The following is a 24,979-nucleotide window of genomic DNA, read 5'->3' as shown; positions in this document are numbered from 1 at the left end:
GAAAACGTCCTCGCGAGTCGTGACCTCCCCCCACGTGTGCGCCACACTCTCATGGTTGTAGTGATGCAGACAAACATGGGAGAGATGGAGAATATCACCGAGCGACCCAAAGTTACCGATGCTAAAGGCATTCTCAAACAGAACCGACAGTTTCTGGATTATTTCTGGGACATCGCGAAACCCGAGCGAGACATCCGCCTCAAAGCGGTAGAGGATTTGATTGAACACCTGAAGCAGAGCGAGAAGGTATGAAGTGTCACTTCTGATACTGGGTCATCTCTGTCGATCAGTGCTGTTCTCAGCTAGAGCTGGTTGTCATTGCTGTTTTAGCTTGTATCAGCTGATGTAATAAGCTGTCGTTACCTGACTGTGATCGGGTTTGGTTGTTGATGTAAACACGTGGGTCTCATGCGGCTGTTGTACATGATGATTCTTCATATGAACTTTAATCTTCACACTCTCCACACGAGATGATCTGAAGAGAGGAAAACATTCGAATTAACATTTTTCATTTATTTATTAGATAGAATAGAAAAATGTAATTTTATTTATTCTATCTATATCTATCTCTTAAATTTATCAATCCATTCATTATTCTATCTATCTATCTATCTATCTATCTATCTATCTATCTATCTATCTATCTATCTATCTATCTATTATTCTGTCCGTCCGTCCATCTATCCATCCATGCATCATTCCGTCCGTTCATCTATCTTAAATGTATCCATCCATCATTCTGTCCATCAATCATCCATCCATCCGTCTGTCTATCTTAAATGTATCCATCCAACACTCTGTCCGTCCATCCATCCATCCATCATGTATCCATTCATCCATCCATCATTCTGTCCATCAATCCATCTAAAATGTCCATCCATCCATCCATCTGTCCATTCATTCATCATTGTCCATCCATCATCCATCCATCCATCCATCATTTTTTCCATCCGTCCATTCATCCGCCTGTTTATATACCTATATATCTGTTTTCAAAAATGCTCCTAATTGAAGAATATGCCAAAGCAGATCAGATGACCTTGTAAGATAGAGAGTCAGTGTATTCTAGATGATGGTGTATGTATGTTTCCTCAGTGTTTATGTTCTGTACTTTCATCCAGGCAGATGAGTTGAAGTACACACTGAAGAGGCTAGTGGAAGGTCTTTCTCACGCAAGAGAAGACTCTCGATCAGGATACAGTGTGGCTCTCGCTCAGGTATTTTTAGCCATTCAAGTTTTGTCTTCACATTTTTCTTTATAGCAGTCATTAGTTACATAATTGACTGTTGTTGTTTCTATTTGAAGCTGCTGAGTGTATTTGAGGAGATCTCACTGAAATCCACACTAGACCACATCAAGGAAAAGCACAACCTCCAGACAGCCAAAAAGGTGAGTCCATAAATAATCACCTTTATCATCAATCTGTCATAATCACAATCATTGCTCTTGTCTCTTATCATGCTTCGATTCTTAACAGAAATTTATCAGAAATACAGCTTTTGGGAATTTCTTCGGGGTGCTCTCCCTGTCTCAGTCCACACGTCTGCATAAGGTAAGACATGTACATCACATACAAAACATTCTTATTTTGCATATTTTTTAGGATGGCATTTGGGATGCATATAAACACTCATTTGTGTTCATGATCTCTTTCTGTCTCTTTCATTTGTCACCACATCACCTCTCAGGAGCCGCAGGTCATGCTGGAGTGTATCCAGCTCCTACAGACTCTGTCCCAGTACAGAGAACACCTGAAAGACCTACCCAGAAAAACCATGGTTGACATCCTGTCCGAGGTGATTATCATTCAATTTAGTGACTCCCGATCGAGTCATAGAATGTGATTATCAGCAAATACAGATCTGCGGCCGATGGATTGGAGCAACATAACTATTAACATATTACATAAATTAATATATAAATATTAATACTAATATTATTTTTTAATAAGTATTATTTTATTCAATAAAAACGATAATAAAATATATAGATGAATTTATATATTGTCATGTAGCTCCCTAATAACATGAACACACAAATATTGTATTATATACTGTTTATATTAATAACAATAATAATAGCAATAATAATAATAATGTTAATACAAATATTATTAATTAGTATTATTATACACACTGTTTGAAGTGCTTTTGAGTGCCCTAATAGTACAAATAATATTTATGACATTAATAATATGTATATATTCATTTATATAATTATAATAATAATTACAATTATTGTTGTTAAATATAACATATAAATTAATATACATACTATTGTCACTCTTATTAATAAATATAAAAACATGTGTATTATTATTATTATTATTGCATGTAATAATACTAATTAATAATTGTATTAATATTTTATTTATTTAATAATAATATATTAATATAATACATGTTATTATTTATTACTGTTCTTGATAACACTATATATATATATATATTACTAATAAAAATAGTAATAAATAATACTAATACTTATTATTATGTAAATTAAATATTAATACTAATATTAATTGGTAGTATTACATGTAATAAACGCAATAATAATATTTTAATATATTAATAAGAATTACATTAGTATGTATATATTAATTTGTTCTATTTAAAAACAACAATAATAATCATAATTATTATAATTTAAATTGTATTCAATAAATACAATAATGATATTATTTATATGAATGTATATATTACACCCTGTAATGTTTTATTTGCATTGTGTTTTGTTGTATAGACATCGACGGATGTGTTTGAAGAGGTGCTCTTCAGCGCCCTGAAGTCAGACCTGACCTCCGCCCTCAACACCCCCGAGCAGCTGGAGCTCCTCCTTGTGGCCCTACAGAAGTTTCCCTCGGTGCTCAAACCCAAAAAACTGAAGAAATTATTGGGATCCACAACAGTCATTACTAAAGAGAACATGCCGAAGTTAGTGTTGAACTCTCCTTTTTGCTTTCTTTCTCCATATGCGCTGTTTTATAATATTATTGATTGATTAATAATTATTTTATTGTTTTTTGTGTTGATTTTAATTGAAAGAGCTTTTTTTTGGTAGGTTGAAAACATGCTTGTATTTTGTGTGCTTTATTGTTTTATTAATATATTTTTTCCCAGGTTAGTGGATGTTTTAAAGATGGCTGCTCGCTCTGTGAAGAAGGAGAACATTCTGCCCCCAGTCGCGTTGGACTTGCTGCAGGCGTCTCTGCGGGAGGAGAACTTAGAGATGTTCTGGACTGAAGCCATCATCAAAGGCATGATGTCAGAGATGCCTGGACCCACACAGTGAGTTTTACATGTGTAGTCAAACCTTAACCTGCTAGTTTAAGTGTCTAATATGCACCCAGATATGGAAACGCCTCATGTGATGAAAGGTTATTTTGCATACACATATTGCATAAACATCCGTTTTTAATGTATCTATGTAGAATTTTTTCAAGATCTTGTCAGCAGAAAGCATTCATCTGGTTTGGTGTTGATTGTGTTTATCAAATTTACCAACTGCACAATAATGAATATTTTTATATTGTTTTGGATTTTTATTTTTAATTTTTTTTTTTTTACATGATGACCAAAATACATGTAGAAACTCTCTTTCTTTCTCTCTCTTTCAGTTATTTGAGTTTCCGGTTGCTGGGAGCTTCTTTGCCGCTGCTGTCAGTCCCTCAGCTTGAGTTTGTGCTGTCCGGTGATGTGATGAGACATTATGGTGAACACATGCTGTCTGCACAGGTCTGTCAAACAAAATGCTACTTGCTGCAGTCTATTTAAAAAATATAAAAATTTTTTTTTTTTTTTTTTTAAATCAGTTGAATGAATGATTCAATGACTCAGTCATAAAGACTTAACTTGTTTCATTACTGAGTGAATCAGCATTTTTGAACAAATCTCTTGAATGAATGATTCAATGACAAATACATTTTTTTCACCACCTACTGGTGTAACAACGTAATTGAGACAAACTTGGGGTATGTTTACACAACAACGATGTACTAAAAATGGACAGACGACACCATTGTGAAAACAATCCCGTTCACACTGATCAAAACTGCAAAAATGACTAAAAATGCTGCATTCTGCTGCCAGGCCACTAGTTGGCGATGTCACTTTGTAAAGATACACTATACGCCGATAGACTGAACATGTGATAGGCATGCGCATAATGCGTTTTTCATAAATTCATGTTTTTATAGTTTACATGGAGACGATAATGGTATAATTTTCAAAAAACATGCACTTTGGAACCCTTTTTCAAAAGTTTGCGTTTTCAGGCCCCCAAAACGCCTCTTAATTTGAAGCGTCAAGTTACTTTCAAAAGATGATTTACTTGGTAACTGTAACACGGTTAGTAGTTGGGGAAAGAAGGAGGCGGGAACCGGCGAACGTTCAATAAAACTTTAATATAAAATAAACAAACAAAACGAAAGTAATGCCGGCAGACGTCCGCGAGGGTCAACACAAACATAACAAAACATAAAATAAAGTCCAGGCCTGGTCCTCTCTCGTCCTTCATTGTAGTCGCTCCTCCTTTTATGCCTCCGGAGCTCCTATATTTTAACTAATGTTTAACTAATGAACCTTATTGTAAAGTGTTACCATTTACTTTGATCCCTACAGTAGACATCAGTGGTTATATCAGAAATACAAACTTTTATCCCAGTCCTTGTGTGATTATTTGAATTATTGTAACACAGAAATAATGATACTATGTGTTGAAAAGACTTTGTCAAGCTGTTTCATACCTCTCTCCGGCTCGACAGCAGCGCCAGCTCAGATTTGAATGTTCAGGTTTGATTGTACTTACCAAAGATTTAATAGACATAGCCGAATCGTTGTCATTTAGGAATAAGATAACGTAAGTGTTTGAATCGAGATTGTGATATTTTAACGATTAATCATGCATCTCTACAATAAGCTTTTATTCCATGCCGAATGAAGCTTGTGTCATCAGATTGTATGTTTATTGTGTGTCTTTCCTTAGTCGCCAGACCGATTCAGGTTTGCTCCGGAAATGGAGAAGTACGTGAGCGAGTTCATGCAAGGCTGCTCTGATGCTGACAGACAGCTCACCGTTGTGCTCGGCTTCACCCAGCTCACTAACCAGGGCTACCCTGTGGTCCCGTCCTACTGGAGGGTTCTGGATCACATGATTCCATCTGCGCTGCAGCAGTACGTGGATTGGCTGTTGGAGGCGTTCTGCAAGCCACAGCTGGAGAACTGTCTGGACTTCAGCACCCGCAGACAGAAAGGAAACCAAGACTCTAGACTAGAGTGAGTTTACGCTTTATTTTCCAGTAATTGACTGTTGTAAAATCATTACGATTAGAGGTTTTGGGGGGAAAAGTATAAACTTCAACACAGCAGATCATAACTAAATGATCTCATATTTTTTCACTAGTTATAGTGAAATAATATTTAGAATTAGTTTATATTTTTTTGTTATTTTGTTGTGCTTTTGTCATTTTTATTATTATTATAATTATTTTTTTTGAATTTCTATTTAGATTTAATGTATTTAAATTATAGGTTTAGTAATTTTAGTACTTCAGCTTATTTTATTTTCAGTTACTTGCCAAGGCAACATTTCTAATATTTTTATCTAATTATTTTTTATTTTATTTTATTTTAATAATTTTTCACATATTTTTTTTAACAATTCTTAATATTTGTTTTATCAAATAAAAATATTATAATTAAGTTAAAGTAACAACATTAATAGTTTTTATTTGTTAAAAATAGCATATTTTAATTATTATAACCATTAAGTTAATAGATTAAAAAAATTTTTTTTTGAATTATTTGATCATTTTTCGTATCAATGTAATTTTTCAATTCAACAAAACTGAATTGAAATTTTCACCACCCAGGCATTTTCCTTATGTCAGTTTCATATTTATTCTTTTTTGTTTTTTATTTCATTCTGTAGGAGTGACAGCTGTGTTGCCAGGTTTCGTAAATGGATCATTCCACGCCTCACTTTCATTGTGGAAAACCATCAGATTAAGAAGCAGGAGGATCTCATCATGAAAGTGGCTAGGTAACCCCTCTTGATATTTCATCAATGGTCTCAACATGGCATCTATACTGACATGAATGGATGGTATTGTGATGTTTTTTCTTTCTCCTGTAGGTTTATTTTCTTCCACGGCTTCTTTAATGTCAAGAAACCCACTCCAGAAATCCCTGAGACGGCGCAGGCTCTCTCAGTGCCCATAGATCAACAAACACGAGCCACCCTCTCTGGAGCCTTCTACGGGTCTGATTTATGATCTTCACCTCCACACCATATTATAGTATTTTTAATTGTCTTAGAACTATTTCAATATTATCACTGGCTGTGTTAGTCTTGTTCCCAACTAGCATTTCGCTGATGACAGTAATTATGACCGATTAACCAACAAATGGCCAATGTTAGAAATAAATGATTTTGGACATTAAAAATAAAATGCTAAAAACTTGTCAAAATAAAGAGCAGTTTTTTCTAGCATTTTTAGATTTAATGTTTAAATGTAAATGTTAATTAAATGAATAAATATAAATATATAAAGGTGTTGAATTTGGACTGCAGTACCCAGTTCACCAACTAGCTGTCAATATTACATAATGCACTTTTTAAAATTAAATTGATAAATATATTCTTCATGTCCTCCAGTCTTCTGCAGGGCCTGAACACAATGGCTGTTATAGGAGATTCACCTGAGGAGGAGGGGGTGAACTCCAGGAGGATTCTGGGTGTTAAAGCTGACGGAACTATGTGGATTTACTGTCTGGTGCAGTACGCCGACATACTGCTCAACCAGAGCAAATACGTTCAGAGCATTCAGACCCTCAGTTTAGAGCAGAGACAGGGCTGGAAAAGGTGACGTATCCTACAAAACACTACTTCTAATGTCAGTCATAATACATCGAAGAGCAAGAAAAAAAGCTCTTTTCCATCAATAGAAAAATGAGATGCATGAACTGCAGCTTAAAGGGTTAGCTCACCCTAAAATGAAAATTCTGTCATTAATTACTCACCCTCATGTCGTTCCACACCTGCAAGACCTTCATTCATCTTCAGAACACAAATTAAGATATTTTTGATGAAATCCGATGGCTCAGTGAGGCCTTGCATTGACAGCAAGATAGTTAACACTTTCAATGCCCAGAAAGCTACTAAAAACATTAAAACAGTTCATGTGACTACAGTGGTTCAACCTTAATGTTATGAAGAGACAAGAAAAACAAAATGATGACTTTATTCAATACTATCTAGTGATGGCTGATATCAAAACACTTTTACAGCTTTACAAATCTTTTGTTTCGAATCAGTGGAGCAGAGCGTGAATCAAACTGCCCAAAATCACGTGAACCATTGCAATTTTGAAATGTTTCGAAACACTTATGACGTAACAAAGCCTCATTTACTGACTTTGACAGTTTGATACACGCTCCGAACTACTGATTTGAAACAAAAGATTCGTAAAGCTTCATGAAGCAGTTTTGAAATCGTCCATCACTAGATATTGTTGCATAAAATTACACCTCACTATTGTTGCATAAAATTATTTTGTTGTTTTGGCGCACAAAAAGTATTCTCGTCGCTTCATAACATTAAGGTTGAACCACTGTAGTCACATGATCTGTTTTAAATATGTCTTTAGTAGCTTTCTGGGGATCTGAAAGTGTTAATTATCTTGCTAGCAATGGAGGCCTCACTGAGCCATTGGATTTTATCAAAAATATCTTAATTTGTGTTCTGAAGATGAATGAAGGTCTTACGGGTGTGGGAATGACATGAGGGTGAGTAATGACTTTTTTTGGGTGAACTAACCCATTAAATGCTTTGAGTGATTTTGTGTTGTGTGTGTTTTCAGTATGCTGGAATCAGTGGAGGCCTTGAGGGGAAAAGCAAAGAAGTCTTCTTTACCTAAACACGCAGCGTTCCAGCACCTCTTTCTTCTCGTTGGGATTCAGATGTTCAAGGTTGGAATCTTCCTGGCTGCATTAGATCAGGAATTCCCAAACTTTTTTGCCACCCAAACCCCCTTGATGTTTCTTGAAGTTCCACTGAGATTTTAAGTCAAAATTTCAATAATTTAATTTATCACATTCGTGGTTTTGGGTCTCTTTGATGTCAGTTAATGTTCACATAACATGCAGGTAAACTTATAAAATATTTTTTCTTTTTTTAGTAAGTGATTTTATTTAGGTCAACTTAATAAACTTCAACTCACAAACCATAATTGTATAATTAAATATATGTATGCATTTTATATATATGCATTATATAAAAAGGTAAAGCATTTATCTATATCTGCAATCAAATGCAGTATTATTAAAGGGTTAGTTCACCCAAAAATGAAATATGTCATTAATTGCTTTCCCTCATGTCATTCCGAACCCTTAAGACTTCTGTTCATCTTCGAAACACAAAGAAATCTGACAGTCTACACAACTGAAACTTTCAAGCGGCCATGTTTTATTTATGCATCTGATATGTTTTTTTCTATATCCTTGTTGTGCATGGGAAAGTCTTTGTGTTAATATACATTTTGCTACTTAAAAATGATTGGATATTCAGTACAGTAAAATATATTGTGCTTTACATTCCTCTTCCAGATAAACCAAACAGAATGATTGTGGGCTGATTTCAGAAAGTGCTCAGGACTGTTTTACTGCTTGTTTTTTTGTGTGATCTTGACAGAAGTGTTGATGTTCTTTACTCACTCCAGGCTCCAGAAGAAAGTTTGGAACTGTTGAATGATTTGCGGACTTCCATGGAGAAAGCTGAAGCTAAAAAATCCAAAAAGAAGAAAGCGAGTAAGTTGGAGCGGTTCAATGCAGTTGATGGATTGAATGAAATATGACCATTGTTTTGGCTTCTGTTATTGATGTGTGATCCATAATTCCTGCTGTGTGTTTATTGCACCTGTTGTTGAACAGGACTATCTGTTGTTTTTGCACTAATGGTGTGTGTGTGTGTGTGTGTGTGTGTGTGTGTGTGTGTGTGTGTGTGTGTGTGTGTTACAGCTGGCAAGAGCTCAGACGAGGAGCCACACTGGGTGGAGGTGATTGTTGAGATCCTGTTATCGCTCTTGTCTCAGCCCAGTCGACTCATTCGTAGTGTGTGTAATGCTGTGTTTGGCCGTATCTGCCCTCACCTCACTCAAGCAGCCCTCAGCTCCATCCTGAACGTAAGAGACTGTTGACTAATTAACAGTGCTTTTTACTGTAGTATTATATAGTAGTATAGTATTTATTAATATTTTGAGCTAGCTTTTTATTTATTTTTTTTTTAGATTTTATGTGCTTTTGTAATTTTTATTAGTTTTTTTTATTTATTTTTAGCTTTAATTCATATTTATTTCAGTTTTATTAATTTTAGTACTTCAACTTATTTTATTTCAAAGGGTTAGCTCACTCGAAAATGAAAATTGTCATTAATTACTCACCCTCATGTCGTTCCACACCCGTAAGACCTTCATTCATCTTCAGAACACAAATTAAGATATTTTTGATGAAAACTGATGGCTCAGTGTGGCCACCATTGACAGCAAGATAATTAACATTTTCAATGCCCAGAAAGCTACTAAAGACATATTTAAAACATTTCATGTGACTACAGTGGTTTAACCTTAATGTTATGAAGCGAAGAGAATACTTTTGTGTGCAAAAATAAAAATAAAAATAAAAATTACGACTTTTCAACAATATCTAGTGATGGGTGATTTCAAAACACTGCTTCATGAAGCTCCGTTTGCAAAATAAAAGTCTGTGTTTACGTAATATATGTGTGTGTTCTGTGTATAATAATTTTGTATATATAAATTAGTGGTGGGCATAGATTAATTTTTTAATCTAGATTAATCTCACTGTAATCTTGGAATTAATCTAGATTAATCTAGATTAAAATGGCTCATTTGAATTCTGCCGAAGACATTCAGAATATGCGAGCTACCCAAATAATGACTAAAAGTAATCCGCCCTTTTGTCCGACAAAGCATTCAGGAGTTAGAAGATTAACCTCGGTGGAGTTAAACTTGAACAATTGTGTATATTGACATCTTTCCGTGTTTGAAACAACATTGATTCTCATGTTCATTCATGTTTATTTGATGCTATAAATGGACTCGTAGTAAGAGATGATCGGTTTACGAGCCTCTTGAGTTGAGGCGCTACAGCAGTCTGTCACGACCATGATCACGACACATTAAAGAGCCACAAAACTGTTTTTATTGTTCGAATTTCTTAAAAAAACTACACAGTTTGAAAGCTGGGACTTTGTTTAATATCATAAGTAACCTGCTCTGTCTTGACTGTCGACGTGTTGTCAGTGTCCTCTTTGTTCCGTGATGCATTTATCACTGTGTGGCGTGACAGCGCCACGGCTTGTCGTACAAAGCAACAGTAACTAAGGGGGGCGGGTCTTTGCGAAGGCTCAATTCGGCTAGGTATATATCCGCGCTAAAATATCAAGGTGAAAGTCATCATAGCTTGCGTAGTATAGACCCAGCTCCCAACCCAACTTTGAGAATAGATGAACGGCGATATTTTATTTATCGCCCGATAGGAGTCTCACGTTAACGCCGATAACGGCCCACCACTAATATAAATACACAAGGCTTTGTTACGTCGTAAGTGTTTCACAGTTTCAATAGTTCACGTGACTTTGGCAGTTTGATACACGCTCCGAACCACTGATTCGAAACAAAAGATTCGTAAAGCTTCATGAAGTTTTATTTCTCGTCGTTTCATAGCATTAAAGTTGAACCACTGTAGTCACATGAACTGTTTATCTGAAATCTTTAGTAGCTTTCTGGGCATTGAAAGTTTTAATTATCTTGCTGTCAATGGAGGCCACACCGAGCCATCAAATTTCATCAAAAATATCTTAATTTGTGTTCTGAAGAAGATTGAAGGTCTAACAGATGTGGACATGAGGGTAAGTGAAAAAAATGTGGGATAGTTTTAGTTTTAATTGTAGTTTACTAACAGATTCTGCCAATTTGAGTTTAAAAAGAGCTTCTTCGTTGTCTTTGCTAGCTAGTGTAATTTATAATAAACAGTTTTCATAACTTGACACCTTTAATTTTTCCCACAATGTGATTTGATTTGATTGGATCGTGGATGTTAGGCTGTGATTATTATAGTTTAATTCTTCATTTCCCGGTTCACGTGGGTGTGGTTAAATCAGAGAAATGAATTACAGTTTAATAATGAATAACATATATGTGATTATTTGTGCAGAATAAGACACTGATCATTAATCAAGAAAGTTAATGGGGTCTGTTTTGAATTCTTATTGATTTTTAGGTTCTGGACCCCAGCAAGGATGAAGATGAAAGTGGTGTTGTGGTGACTGATGAGAAGGAGAAAAAGACAAAACAAAAAGAGGAGGAAGAGCAAGATGATGAAGAAGAGGATGAGGAGGTGAGAGTGATCATCATGAACATTTATGGCATGAAACCCAAACTAATTCTGAAAACATAAAATTTTCTCTTCTCTCTTTTTTAATTATATCAGGATGAAGAGGGTTCTGATTCCTCAGATGATGATGCTGATGATGATGTTGATGATGATGATGATGATGAAGAGGAGGAGGAGGAAGCCATGGAGGAAGGAGGAGAGGTTGATCAGAACTTCCGTTTGGAGTTGATGAAGGTTCTGCAGGGCCAAAATGCTTTGGTATGAATGAATAAATGATTTAACACTGCTAAAACTCGGTCCTGGGTGATACAATGGATATTCCTGATATTATCGCTATATCTTTTCTGACAATATAAAAATTTGTAAAACTGTGTATATAGCTACAGATGTTTAGCTTATGAAGACAGTAAGCCAAATTCACTCGTCTCACGACTGTGTGTGAGCGCTCTGAAGAGCCTCAAAGGTTTCTGTTTACAGCATGTTTAACTGCTTTGAGCATTGTAGCCAATCACAGATGTGCCTGTTGAGCAACTAACGCAATGCCCAATCAGAGTTGTTCAAGTTATTCAGTGGCGCATCCACTCTGGAGTTTTCGTTCAGCGCGCTCACTCACTGTGTTCTTCACACCTGCAAATCCTTTCATTATAACTACCAACATGTAAACACAATGTAAATAAAATTCATTGCACAGTGTAGGCAACTTCATTGATGTTAAAGCGAGTTTCTGCAAATGTGAAGAGCTTAGTCAGTGATTGTAAAGGGAGCACTCCTACTCCTTTGTTTTCTAACTCATTCACAATTTAAACAAAAATAACTAGTGTGGAGCAACAGTAGCAGATGTTCTGTTCTTGTTTAGGCCACTGAAGAGGATGGCAGTGATGAAGAGGAGCTTGATGATGCGGCTATGATGAAGCTAGACGGAAGCCTGGCTTCTCTCTTTCTGGAGCAAAAGAAAAGGATGCAGGCCAAGAAAGACGAGAAGAACAGAATCAGCAAGGAAAAGGTCCTTGTGCGGGACTTCAAGATTAAAGTATGTTTCCCCCATGGGCTGCGTCTCATTTATAAATATATACTGAATTATTTTTATCATCTATTTTTATCTACTGAAAAAAACAAAATATCTCTTCAAGACTTATAGATAAAATTACACACACACACACACACACACACACACACACACACACACACACACACACACACACACACACACACACACACACACACACACACACACACACACACACACACACACACACACACACACACACATATTTACAGTGGCATGAAAAAGTATGTGAACCCCTTGCAGAATCTCTGAAAATGAGAATTATTTTAATAAAATAAGAGGGATAATAAAAAAATGCATGTTATTTTTTGTTTAGTACTGTCCTGAGTAAGATATTTTACATAAAAGATGTTTACATTTAGTTCACAAGACAAAACAATAGCTGAATTTATTAAAATAACCCCATTCATAAGTATGTGAACCATTGATTCTCAATACTGTGTGTGGTTACCTGATGATCCACGACTGTTTTTGTGTTTTGTGATGGTTGTTCATGAGTCTCTTGTTTGTCCTGAGCAGTTAAAATGAGCTCTGTTCTTCAGAAAAATTCTCCAGCTCCTGCAGATTAATCAGTTTTCAAGCATCGTTTGCATATTTGAATCCTTTCCAGCAGTGACTGAATGATTTTGAGATTCATCTTTTCACACTGAGGACAATTGGGGAATTCAAACTCAACTGTTAAAAAAGGTTCAAACATTCACTGATGCTCCAGAAGGAGGTGAAAACTTTTGAATTCAAATATCAAGGTAAATTGTACTTAATTTTTCTGCCGGGAAACATGCAAGTATCTTCTGTTGCTTCCGAAGGGCAGTAATAAATGAAAAACAATGATATTTAAACAAAATAAGACATTGTGACATCTTCATCCTATTCAAAAGTTTTCACACCCCGACTCTTAATGCATCGTGTTTCCTTCTGGAGCATCAGTGAATGTTTGAACCTTTTTTAATTGTTGTGTTTGAGTCCCTCAATTGTCCTCAGTGTGAAAAGACGGATCTTATTCAGTCACTGCTGGAAAGGGTTCAAATATGCAAAAATGCTTGAAAACTGATGAATCTGCAGGAGCTGGAGGATTTTTCTGAAGAACAGAGCTCAGTTTAACTGCTCAGGACAAACAAGAGACAACCATCACAAAACACAAAAACAGTCGTGGATCATCAGGTAACCACACACAGTATTGAGAATCAATGGTTCACATACTCATGAATGGGGTTATTTTAATAAATTCAGCTATTGTTTTGTCTTGTGGACTAAATGCAAACATATTTTATGTAAAATATCTTACTCAGGACAGTACTAAACAAAAAAATATGCATTTTTTATTATAAATATAATAAATATAAAATATAATATAATAAATAAATATAAAAAATTTATATATATATATATAAAATTTTTTTTTTTTTAGACTATTATTTTAACTACACCTTTTCTTTATTTTTCTTTCTTTATTATTTATTTTACTTTTTATTTTATATAATATTTATTTACTAATTATAATATTTGTAATTCATACGTTAAATATTTTTTTTTTTTGTAGATATTTTTTAAATTATTTAATCTGACTGCATGTTGTGCTATTTGACAGTTTGCACTGTAAAACGCTTCACCGCTGCAGCCATATACAGTCACATGGACGACTTTGGCTGTTTTGTTGCATCGTGCAGTTTTTTTTTAGTGTTTTTTTTTTTTTTTTTTTTTTTTTTTTTTTTTAGCAGGTTTTTTGTTTAAAATAATCCAGCTTTTAAAAATCATTCTGTAAACATGTCCGATTGGGGTCAGGTGAATCTGAAACCAGCCCAATCATTCAGGGTTTCCTTAAAGCCGGGCACACTGACTGGACGCGTTTGAGCGCGATCAGTCATAAGTATCAATTTACATTCATAATCGGCCTTACAATCGATTAATTTAAGTTATTTGGTGTAAGTAATTTAAGTAATTTATTTTCAGGTACTGGACATGGTGGAGATGTTCTTGAACAAACAGGGGAGCAGTTCTTTGGTTCTTGGGATGGTGGAGCCGCTGCTTAGTGTGATCGAGAACGGCATGAGTTCTGAAACCATCCAACAGGAACAGGACTATCTGCGCAAGGCCGCAGAGATCTTCAAGTGAGCAGTGATATTTTAGTATTATTCAGATACTATATAATAATAATTTGAATTAGCTTTTATTTTTATATTTTCAGTTTTCATTTAAACTTTTAGTTTAAAGGTAGGGTAGGCAATTTCGGAGAGGCTATCAATAGCAAGCTAGCTTTGAAAGCATGAGATCCCACCCTCACTTCAAAGCATCTCCAAAGCCACACCTCCTCCAAAACACATGAACGCACACAGCAGTCTCAAGATGTCTCAAAGCACGTAACATTACAATAATAATGAACGTAAACACTTTCAGAGCTCTTACTTGTACCACCTGACTGCTGCAGATTCATTTCTTGATAGTGTTGCTATAGAATGTCTGAGGATGTGAACAGCTCGTCACGGGTTGCAATCTCTTAATTATAGTTACGAAATGGCGTAAGCTCATTGTTTTGGTTCAGGAGGAACTGTAAAAGCTGACTGTTTGTTTGCAGTGCTTGGTGACTGTCTGCCTACAACTCTAGGGCCCTATAATTTCCGTGATCACGGAATCGCGGACAGAATCATAAAAACGGAATTTACTATATAACGCGGAATGTCACGGAATTTGTCACATTTTTGATGAATGAATTAAATGCAGGTCAGTGCACTTAAATTAAATCGCGATATAGACTCGTGTCTGTGAATATTAAACCGCAAAAAGACTATTTAAACATGAATCCTGCATGCCTGTGTGCCTCTGAATGATGTGGAAGCGCAGTTTCATTTACCTCACACCGCCTCACACGCACGCTGAAGCACATGCGATGCTCGCGGTGTTTTTGTCCTCTGTCGCCTCACTATATGAACGCACAAATTCATCTCCAGAGCTGCTCTGAAAGTCACTTCATCAGCATTTAACCGCTTCATTTGAGAAAACTACCGTCATAAACACAGAGTAACTCAAAGCTCTAGGCAAACCGTCAAAATAAAAGTTCGATTTAACTGGACAGAAACATATTACTGTTGTACAGTAGAATTTAGATAAATTAAATTAATTTAACAATAAATTATTAAAATATATTTTTAAACAATAATCTCAGTGTTTCTTCCATGTTTTAATTTTAACAGTAAAACTCTGTTCAGCACATTGTTTGACAAAAAAAGTTTAATTTCATGATTAAAAGATAAATTAAATGGTATGTGTTCATTTGATTGCAAGAAAAATTTAAATACACAACAGAACTTCTGAAACAAAATTCATAAAAATATATTTTTTAACTAATAAATATTGTTGTTTTTAAGAATTCTATTAATTAGACATGCAATTTGAGGGGAAAGAATAAAACGTTTATCATAGGGCCCTAGGGGTGTGATGAGATCTCGTGTCACGAGATCTCGCGAGACTAAACTGTGACGAGATTTCTCGTCGAGGCGAAAAGTAGTCTCGTGATGTTGCCATGACAGAATGGTTAGGATGATTAGGAAAGAATATGCCACCGCTACGTATACATTACGCCTCCACTGTCGTTTTGCTTTGTATTTAAATAAAAAAACATTTAATTCAGTTGGATAACGGACGCCGCCGCTCCATATTTACAGAGTTACGCGCGGTCGTTGAAAGTGAAAGTAAACAGGAGCGCGCATTCAAACGCGATCTCAATACCCCGCATTTTGAAAGCGGCTCCCTGGTGAATACATATATCTCTCAATATGAAAGCTATTTTAGGCTGGGCAGGGCAGTTGTAACCATCTGTCAGCTCTGTATCAAAGAAAAATGTGGTCTTATTTGCATGACTGACATGAAAACGAATAACAGTTTTCTCTTACTCTTATTAAGCACAAACAATAAGGTTTCATTTGTTAACATTAGTTAATGCACTGTGAACTATCATGAACTAACAATGAATGACTATTTTTATTAACTAACATAAACAAAGATTAATAATACTGTAGCAAATATATTGCTCATTGTTAGTTGATGTTGGTTAATACATTAATGTTAATAAATGAAACCTTATTGTAAAGTGTTAATTTTTATTTATACTGTTTTTATTTCTATGATCAGTTTGTGGAAAGGAGTTCAGTTAGGAGGTCAAAAGTTGTAGAAGCTCATAAATCATCTACAGTAAGTTCTGAAGAGACTGAAATCATACAGAAGAGAAGTCGGTCAGTAGAGTTAGTGGCAAAACCTTTTACAGTACTTGAGTATTGTTGTCTTTTACTGCATATGATAATTCATACTCAAAGTAGAACTGAAATGACATTCATTACAAGATGATTAGTTAAAACATTTCAAATACACCTGCACAATATTTTTTCTAGTCATGATTTCACCATTGAGGATTTCTTAAAAATAGTGTGTAAAAAATCTTGTCTCGTCTCGTCTCGTGAACTCAGTCTCGAGTCTCGTCTTGTGAGATACCTGTCTCGTCACACCCCTATAGGGCCCTAATAAAAAAAGTATTTTTTTTTGTTAAACTTTTATTAAATTGTTGGCAAATTGGACAAGATTTATTATTTCAATTAATTAGACATGCTTTTGATGATTACTAAAATTTAATTTAACCATTAAAATGGAGTCAATCATAGGGCCCTACAACTCTGCATTGCCTCGGACTGAATACAGTGATTGGACAAACATTTTTGGTCCTAAGATATCTGTACTTTTTTTTTTATATATATTTAGACCACTTCTGTTACTGATTGCTATCAGGATGTGAAGAGACTTTCAACCAGTATAATAAGTGTTCATGAAAAACATTTCCTACCCCACCTTTTAAGTTTTAGAAATTTTGTTGTGCTTTATTGTATTTCAGTTTTGTTTTGGTTAATGAAAATGAATTTGAGATTCCATTCCTTTAGCGAAAGCTCTCAGAAAACATGCTGCTTATTTTCTTCATGACAAAAGATAGTTCTGTTGATTTAATTACATACAATTCTCAGTCACTCTGTCTCTGATTGGCAGGAGCCGACTCTGTCGCGGCAAGTATTACTGCAAGGAAGTTGATGGGCGAGAGACAGAGCTTCATGAAATGTTTGAGCGTCTGATTGGTCGAGCCCAGAAACTGCCAGACTCGTCTTTGTCTCTGTACTACTTCAGGTGAGGACTTGATGCTTAATCAGATGTTGCAGGAGAAACTTCTACCTGTACTATACAAACTCTCATTTATGTTCATTGTGAATCTGTTTGTGTCTAAATGACATGTTTTGTAGTGCTGCTCTCTACGTGCTGAAGGTGTTAAGAGGCGGTGTGAATGAACAGGACTCTGCAAACGCACCCTCAGAGGTAATCTACAATCTCAAATTGACACACCATTGCTAATCTCCAAGTACTGAGGTTGATTAAATGACTTTGTGCTAATCGTAGGCAAAGCTTATGGGTAAAGTGGATGTTGAGAGGGTCACAACTTGCTTCAGGGACGCATTGACGTCTTTCATGACGAGAAGGAAAAGCCCTCTCACTGGAGCCATGTTCATCGACCTCTTCACCAAGTTCCCTGTGAGTCTAAACAGCTTCAATAGTGAATAGGGGGGGAGGTGGGAATCTAGCTGGTCCAGAAAAATCAAAATCAATTGGTCAAAGAATTTTAAATTAAATGTTGATTGGACATCTTGCAGTAAATTTAATAAAAATTTAGTTTTAATAGTTTCTATCTCATATAAACTCTTAACGGGCCATAAGTAATTAATTTGTGTTGTGTTTGAAGGTGTTTTGTGTGAACCTGTTGGACACGGCTGTGGAGAACATCACAGGAGGACGGAGGGAACATCAGCAGGTAAAAAGAATCTATGTTGTGGCATATGGCTATGTTATATTGATGTATAATCATTTACTAGATAACTGAATTATTATTTATTGTTGTATGTTCAATGTTTTTTCAGGGTCAGGCATGTGCCATGGTGCTGAAGGCCCTGCAGTCTAAAGATTTGAAGAACCTGATGTCTGACGTTCGGAGAACTGAGCTACATCAGAAAGTTGTGGATCAGCTTGCAAAGGTAGACTTCCTTGAGCTCTTTTAAAACGGATAAAAATAATTGTAACGTTTAAAATAACTGTTCTCTAGTGGAATGTATTTTAAAATGTAATTTATTCCTTTGATGCAAAGCTGAATTTTCAGCATAATTTCAGTGTCACATGATCCTTCAGAAATCATTATATGCTGATTTAATGATCAATATTCTTTTATTTATTATCATCATCTTCATAAACGATGTGAAAGTGTTTACTGTCATTTTTGATTAATATAATGATTCTTTACGGAATGATTTAACAAGCATTATTTATTCAAACATTAATTAATAAAATCAACATTTAAATAATTAATACATTAATGGCTTGTGTCAGTCAGTTATTTTTCAAAAAATTAAATGTCTTCAAAATAGACAAGTTGTTTATTCATGTTAAATTAATATTTAACATTTTGATCAAGAAGTGCAGTTGACTTCTTTCCTTGAGTGCTCTTGACTTCTCTAGGGATCATGTGCAGATCTCTAATAAATAATCCTTTTCTTCCAGAGTTTTGAAAATGTGCAGTGTAAGAACAAAACGGTTCGTGAAAAGACGGTGAAGGCGCTGGAGCTCTGTCAGTACCTTGTTAAAGCAGTTCAAAGTCAGGTAATGAATCACTGTTTTCACTAAACCTCGTGCTTGTACACATATCAGTTCAATTGTGAGTGTGAAAAAGAGACTGTTGTTTCTTTCTGGGCAGAAAATGCAAGTTAACTTGGAGCTCCTTCAGAATGTTCTCAAGTCCATGAACGCGGAAGGAACCCTGCAGAAACCAGGACAGCTGGAGGACATATACTGGAGCGTGATGAAATTATTTGGCATTCTGTGAGTCCCATTTTGAGCAATGTATATTAGTGATTTGAGCACGTATAATATTTAGGATTCTCTGATGAATAGAAAGTTGAAAAAGAACCGTATTTATTTAAAATAGGAATCTTTTGTAACATTATAAATGTCTTCAATGAAGTGTAAATTGTTTTATTATGCAAGACTCATCATTTGTTTGCCATGAATAATCATCTCTTGGTTTGTGTCCATATTACACATTAAAAAAAAGATAATAATCAAATAGGTGGAGTACTTTTTATATAAGATTTTAAATAAGTATTTAAAGGGTTAGTTCACCCAAAAATGAAATTCTGTCATAATTTACTCACCCTCGCATCATTCCACATCCGTAAGACTTTTGTTCATCTTCAGAACATAAATTAAGATATTTTTAATGAAATCTGAGAGGTTTCTGTTTCTCCATAGAGATCCAATGAAACTACCACTTTGCGGACCTATATTTAATAAAAAATATAGTATATTTATATATAAAATATTTATATATAGATATAATATAATTCATATAACACATACACATGTAAATATTTCTTAAATATATACATGTGTATATTAGGGGTGTGACGAGATCTCGTGTCACGAGATCTCGCGAGATTAAAATGTGACGAGATTTCTCTTCGAGGCGAAAAGTAGTCTCGTAATATTGCCATGACAGAGTGTTAGGATGATTAGGAAAGAATATGCCACCACTTTGTTTTCATTACGCCTCCACTGTCCTTTTGCTTTGTATTTAAATAAAAAACATTTAATTCAGTTGGATAATGGTTGCCGCCGCTCCATAATCACAGTACACGCGATCGTGATCGCGAAAGTAACCGCGAGGACACATTCAAACGCGATCTCAATACCCCGCATTTTGAAAGCGGCTCCCTGATGAATACAGATATCTCTCAATATGAAAGCTATTTTAGGCTGGGCAGTGTAGTTGTAACCATCTCTCAGCTCTGTATCAAAGAAAAATGTGGTCTTATTTGCACTTTGAATATTGAGAGAGTGTGATTATGGTTGCAATTATTGTAAAGTGTTACCATGAAAACGAATAACAGTTTTCTCTTAATCTTATTAAGCACAATCAATAAGGTTTCATTTGTTAACATTAGTTAATGCACTGTGAACTATCATAAACTAACAATGAATGACTATTTTTATTAACTAACATAAACAAAGATTAATAAATACTGTAGCAAATATATTGCTCATTGTTAGTTGATGTTGGTTAATACATTAATGTTAATAAATGAGACCTTATTGTAAAGTGTTACCATTTTTATTTATACTGTTTTTATTTCTATGATCAGTTTGTGGAAAGGAGATCAGTTAGGAGGTCAAAAGATGTAGAAGCTCATAAATCATGTACAGGAAGGTCTGAAGAGACTGAAATCATACAGAAGAGAAGTCAGTCTCTTTACAGTACTTGAGTATTGTTGTATTCCGCCATTGAGGATTTCTTAAAAATAGTGTGTAAAAGTCTTGTCTCGTCTCGTCTCGTGAGATACCTGTCTCGTCACACCTCTAGTGTATATATTTATATATACATAAATATACACAGTACACACATATATTATAAATATATGTAAACACAAACTTTTATCTTGGATGCAGTTAATCACGATTAATCATTTGACAGCAATACCAGAAAGGTAGTAAAGACATTATTTAAGTAATCCATGTGACTCCAGTGGTTTAACTTCAGTTTTATGAAGCAATGTGAATGCTTTGTTTGCGCAAAAAAACCCCCACAATTTATCACTTTATTTACAAAATATTATCCAAAGCATTCACGCATATGTTGTGGTGCTCTCGTGAACACGCATTTCAGATCAATATTTTCATAAATAAAATGGTAAATTATGTTTGTTTTGCACAAACAAAGCACTCACATCGCTTCATAAAATTGAGGTTAAACCAGGAGTCACATGGATTACTTTAACAATGTCTTTACTACCTTTCTGGACCTTGAAAGTGGTAGTTGCATTGGATCTCTATGGAGGGATAGAAAGCTCTGAGATTTCATTAAGAACATCTTCATTTGTGTTCTGAAGATTAAGGTCGTACTGGCTTGAAACGACACGAGGGTGAGTAATTAATGACAGAATTTTTCAGGTTTTTTTTTTTTGGGTGAACTAACCCTTTAAAGTAAAGAATTTCCATCAAATTTAACTATATTGATAGTACCGCCCATTTGATAATGAATCTGTATTCAATGTCTCTGTTCCTTTGCTTTATGTAGAAAACCACAGATTGAAAAGGTGAAGAAAGTTGTAGAGGCAAAGCAGACAGAAGAGACCACAAAGAAGAAGAAGGGCTTCCTTCCTGAGACGAAGAAACGCAAGAACCGCAATAAGCCCACGGTGCTGGAGGGACAAGAGACGCCAGTCTCCACAAAAACCCCTGAAGGAGCGTCAGGAGAGGAGGGAAAGAAGAAGAAGAAGAAAAACAAGAAAAGGAAACATCAAGGAGAAGAAGTAACACAAGATCAGCCGGCCACTAAGAAAACCAAAACACAGCCGCAGCAAAAGAAGAAAAAAAAGAAAGGAGGGCAGCAAGGAGATAATGGGAATTAATTGGACAATAATGTGATGTAACTGTGATGAATACAGGACTGATTACAGAAGTGATTCTGTAGATGGTTGCTGTTTGTCCTATGCAGCCCCAAACTTTGGGCCTGATCATATTTCAGTTAATTTAATGAACGGCTCAAGATCGGCTGTTCTGTTCAGAGAAATCAGCCAGTGTGAAGAGAGAAACTGTTATTGTTTCAGTTATCTGTATTATTTGCCTGTTTGTGATTACTTGCATGATAAGTTTTGTAAAAGCAATACATAAAATACTAAAAGGTATTTTGTTCTTTATATGTGGTTTCAGTGTTTTTACTGAATGTGTGTGGCAGTAATTGAAAATTATTTGATGTGTTGTTCGTTATACTAATAAATGGTAATTACAGTACAGTAGTGACTAAACAGATTAGTGTAAATAGATGGATAGATGCAATAGTCAGATGTAGAGGTTGGCTGAATAGATGGATAGATATCTCCCAAAGGGTAGCATGTACAGGGTGAAGAGCAACGGTCCTAGTACTGAGCCTTGCAGTACTCCATACTGAACTTATGGTCGATATGTTACCTCTTCATTTACTGCTACAAATTGATGACAATCAGATAAGTATGATTTGAACCATGCCAATGCAATTCTGCTAATGCCAACATAATGTTTGAGCCTATTCCTATACTGCTTTTTGTAGTATTTTACAGAAAAAGGATATTTGAGATCGGTCTGTCGTTAACTCATTCTCTAAGATCAAGCTGTGGTGTTTTAATCAGAGGCTTAATAACAGCCAGAATGTTTTTAAGTCCAAACCACCATAAATTTCCTATGTATGGATGGACAGATCAATACATTTTGATGTCCCCTATGTAGTATGAAAAGTTGTTTTAAACATCAAATGTTTTACTCCTTAAAATGGCCTTCTTCACCTTAACAGTATCATTTTCAATTAATGTTCAATTTAAGTAAAAATAACTTTAAAGTAATTAATAAAAATAATATTGAAAATTATCTTAATGACCAACAATGTGATATTTAGTTGCATCTAACATTTTGTGTGCAACTTTTGTTAAAATTGTCACACCCAAGAGATTACATTATTTGGACCCTTTCTAAAGCATGATGGGAATAATTTATTCCATTTGATACATTTTTGACATGCTTAACTAAAACTATTAAAAATATTTTTCAGTAACGGAATTGGATCTGAAATAAAATAAAAATATTAGATGAAAAAAGAAAATTATAAATGTTACCTTGAAACTACCTGAAATAACATTAAATAATTATTAAAACCAGCACTATAAATAAAAATAAATCTAAATAGAACTTTTTTAAAAAAAAAAAAAAAGACAGAAACACAAAAATTAAAATGAAAACTGAAAATAAAAATGAAAGCTAATTCAAAATATTAAATATAATAGTATATAAAACTTGACAAAAATATAAGCTAGCTAAATGGTAGTCTAGATAGATAAACAATCAGATGGATGGATAGAGAATCAGATGAATAGACAATCGGATGGATAGATAATCAGATGGATAGAAAATCAGATGGACAATCGGATGGATGGATGGATAGACAATCAGATGGACAATCAGATGGATAGACAATTGGATGGATAGATAGACAATCAGATGGATAGATAGACAATCGGATGGATAGATGGATAGACAATCAGATGGATAGATAATCAGATGGATGAATAGATGGATTGATAGACAATCGGATGGATGGATGGATGGATGGATGGATGGATAGACAATCAGATGGATGGATAGATGGATGGATGGATGGATGGATGGATGGATAGACAATCAGATGGATGGATAGATAGACAATCAGATGGATGGATAGATGGATAGATAGACAATCAGATGGATGGATAGATGGATTGATAGACAGTCAGATGGATAGATAGATAGATAGATAGATAGACAATCAGATGGATGGACAGATGGAAAGATAGAGAATCAGATGGATAGAGAATCAGATGAATAGACAATCAGATTGATAGATAGAGAATCAGATGGATGTATAGATGGATAGACAATCAGATGGATGGATGTATAGACAATCGGATGGATAGATGGATAGAGAATCAGATGAATAGGCAATCAGATATATAGATAGAGAATCAGATGGATAGAGAATCAGATGGATGTATAGATGGATAGATAGACAATCAGATGGATGGATAGATGGATTGATAGAAATCAGATGGATAGAAAATCAGATGGATGGATAGACAATCAGATGGATGGATAGATAGACAATCATATGGATGGATAGTTGGATGGATAGAGAATCAGATGGATGGATAGATGGATAGATAGAGAATCAGATGGATGGATAGATAGACAATCAGATGGATGGATAGTTGGATAGAGAATCAGATGGATAGATAGATGATAGATAGAGAATCAGATAGATAGAGAATCAGATGGATGGATAGATAGACAATCAGATGGATAGATGGATTGATAGACAATCGGATGGATAGATGGATACAAAAATATAAGCTAGCTAAATGGTAGTCTAGATAATCTGCTTTTGTTTAAAATTGTCCCACATTTTGTTAACAAGCTATAACCAGGGGCGCAACTATACAGTGTCCCAGTGCTAGCAAACGCTAGCTAGTCTCTTAACATGAATAACGCAAGCCTCCAAGCATAGACGTCACATTTTAAATCCTATCTGTTGCCTTTCACCATCCACTTATTTAGCTGCTGTCGCATCCCTTGACATGTCATCTCCTTTTCCCTCTTTCTTTTTCTATTTTTAGCCCCCGATAGCTTTTTTGCTTTATCCATCTTTTTCGAGTTTCAATTAACGTTACTACTCACTAACGTTACTGCTGCTCACTCAGCGCTGCGCCCCGCCCACTCGCGATATACCCTTCTATGTCTAAATTCTATGATGGAATCTTATGAGGGCACCGGCGCCTACTCTAGCCTGTTAGTCCTCTAAAATTTATATAACTTTTTTATATATAACTTTTATATAATTTTATATAGCTTTTATTATTTAAAAAAAAAAAA

General features: G+C 34.9%; 1 protein-coding gene across 1 annotated transcript; it reads left to right on the top strand.

Moving 5' to 3' along the window:
* On the top strand, positions 1 to 22,262 carry mybbp1a (MYB binding protein (P160) 1a). The gene is made up of 27 exons (XM_067407224.1): positions 1 to 246; positions 1,122 to 1,217; positions 1,307 to 1,390; positions 1,479 to 1,553; positions 1,690 to 1,797; positions 2,744 to 2,934; positions 3,121 to 3,288; positions 3,618 to 3,735; positions 4,985 to 5,274; positions 5,930 to 6,040; positions 6,134 to 6,259; positions 6,656 to 6,862; positions 7,860 to 7,968; positions 8,718 to 8,805; positions 9,016 to 9,179; positions 11,299 to 11,415; positions 11,509 to 11,670; positions 12,269 to 12,442; positions 14,429 to 14,586; positions 17,504 to 17,638; positions 17,752 to 17,824; positions 17,906 to 18,037; positions 18,246 to 18,314; positions 18,421 to 18,534; positions 19,055 to 19,153; positions 19,248 to 19,372; positions 21,624 to 22,262. Exons 1-27 carry the CDS (start codon positions 52 to 54, stop codon positions 21,955 to 21,957), a joined length of 3,822 nt encoding a protein of 1,273 aa, XP_067263325.1. The 5' UTR covers positions 1 to 51; the 3' UTR covers positions 21,958 to 22,262.
* The last annotated feature ends 2,717 nt before the right edge of the window (positions 22,263 to 24,979 follow it).

This window comes from Chanodichthys erythropterus, chromosome 13, assembly GCF_024489055.1.
Source record: "Chanodichthys erythropterus isolate Z2021 chromosome 13, ASM2448905v1, whole genome shotgun sequence".
NCBI lineage: Eukaryota > Metazoa > Chordata > Actinopteri > Cypriniformes > Xenocyprididae > Chanodichthys > Chanodichthys erythropterus.
The sequence above is the reverse complement of the archived record's forward strand: the minus strand, read 5'-3'. Positions and strand labels throughout refer to the sequence as shown.

Coding starts and splice junctions, on each gene's coding strand:
- mybbp1a (XM_067407224.1), top strand. CDS start 52: ATGGTTGTAGTGATGCAGACAAACATGGGAGAGATGGAGAATATCACC. Junction 1,554..1,689: donor AGTCCACACGTCTGCATAAG/GTAAGACATGTA, acceptor ATCACCTCTCAG/GAGCCGCAGGTCATGCTGGA. Junction 12,443..14,428: donor TGCGGGACTTCAAGATTAAA/GTATGTTTCCCC, acceptor ATTTATTTTCAG/GTACTGGACATGGTGGAGAT.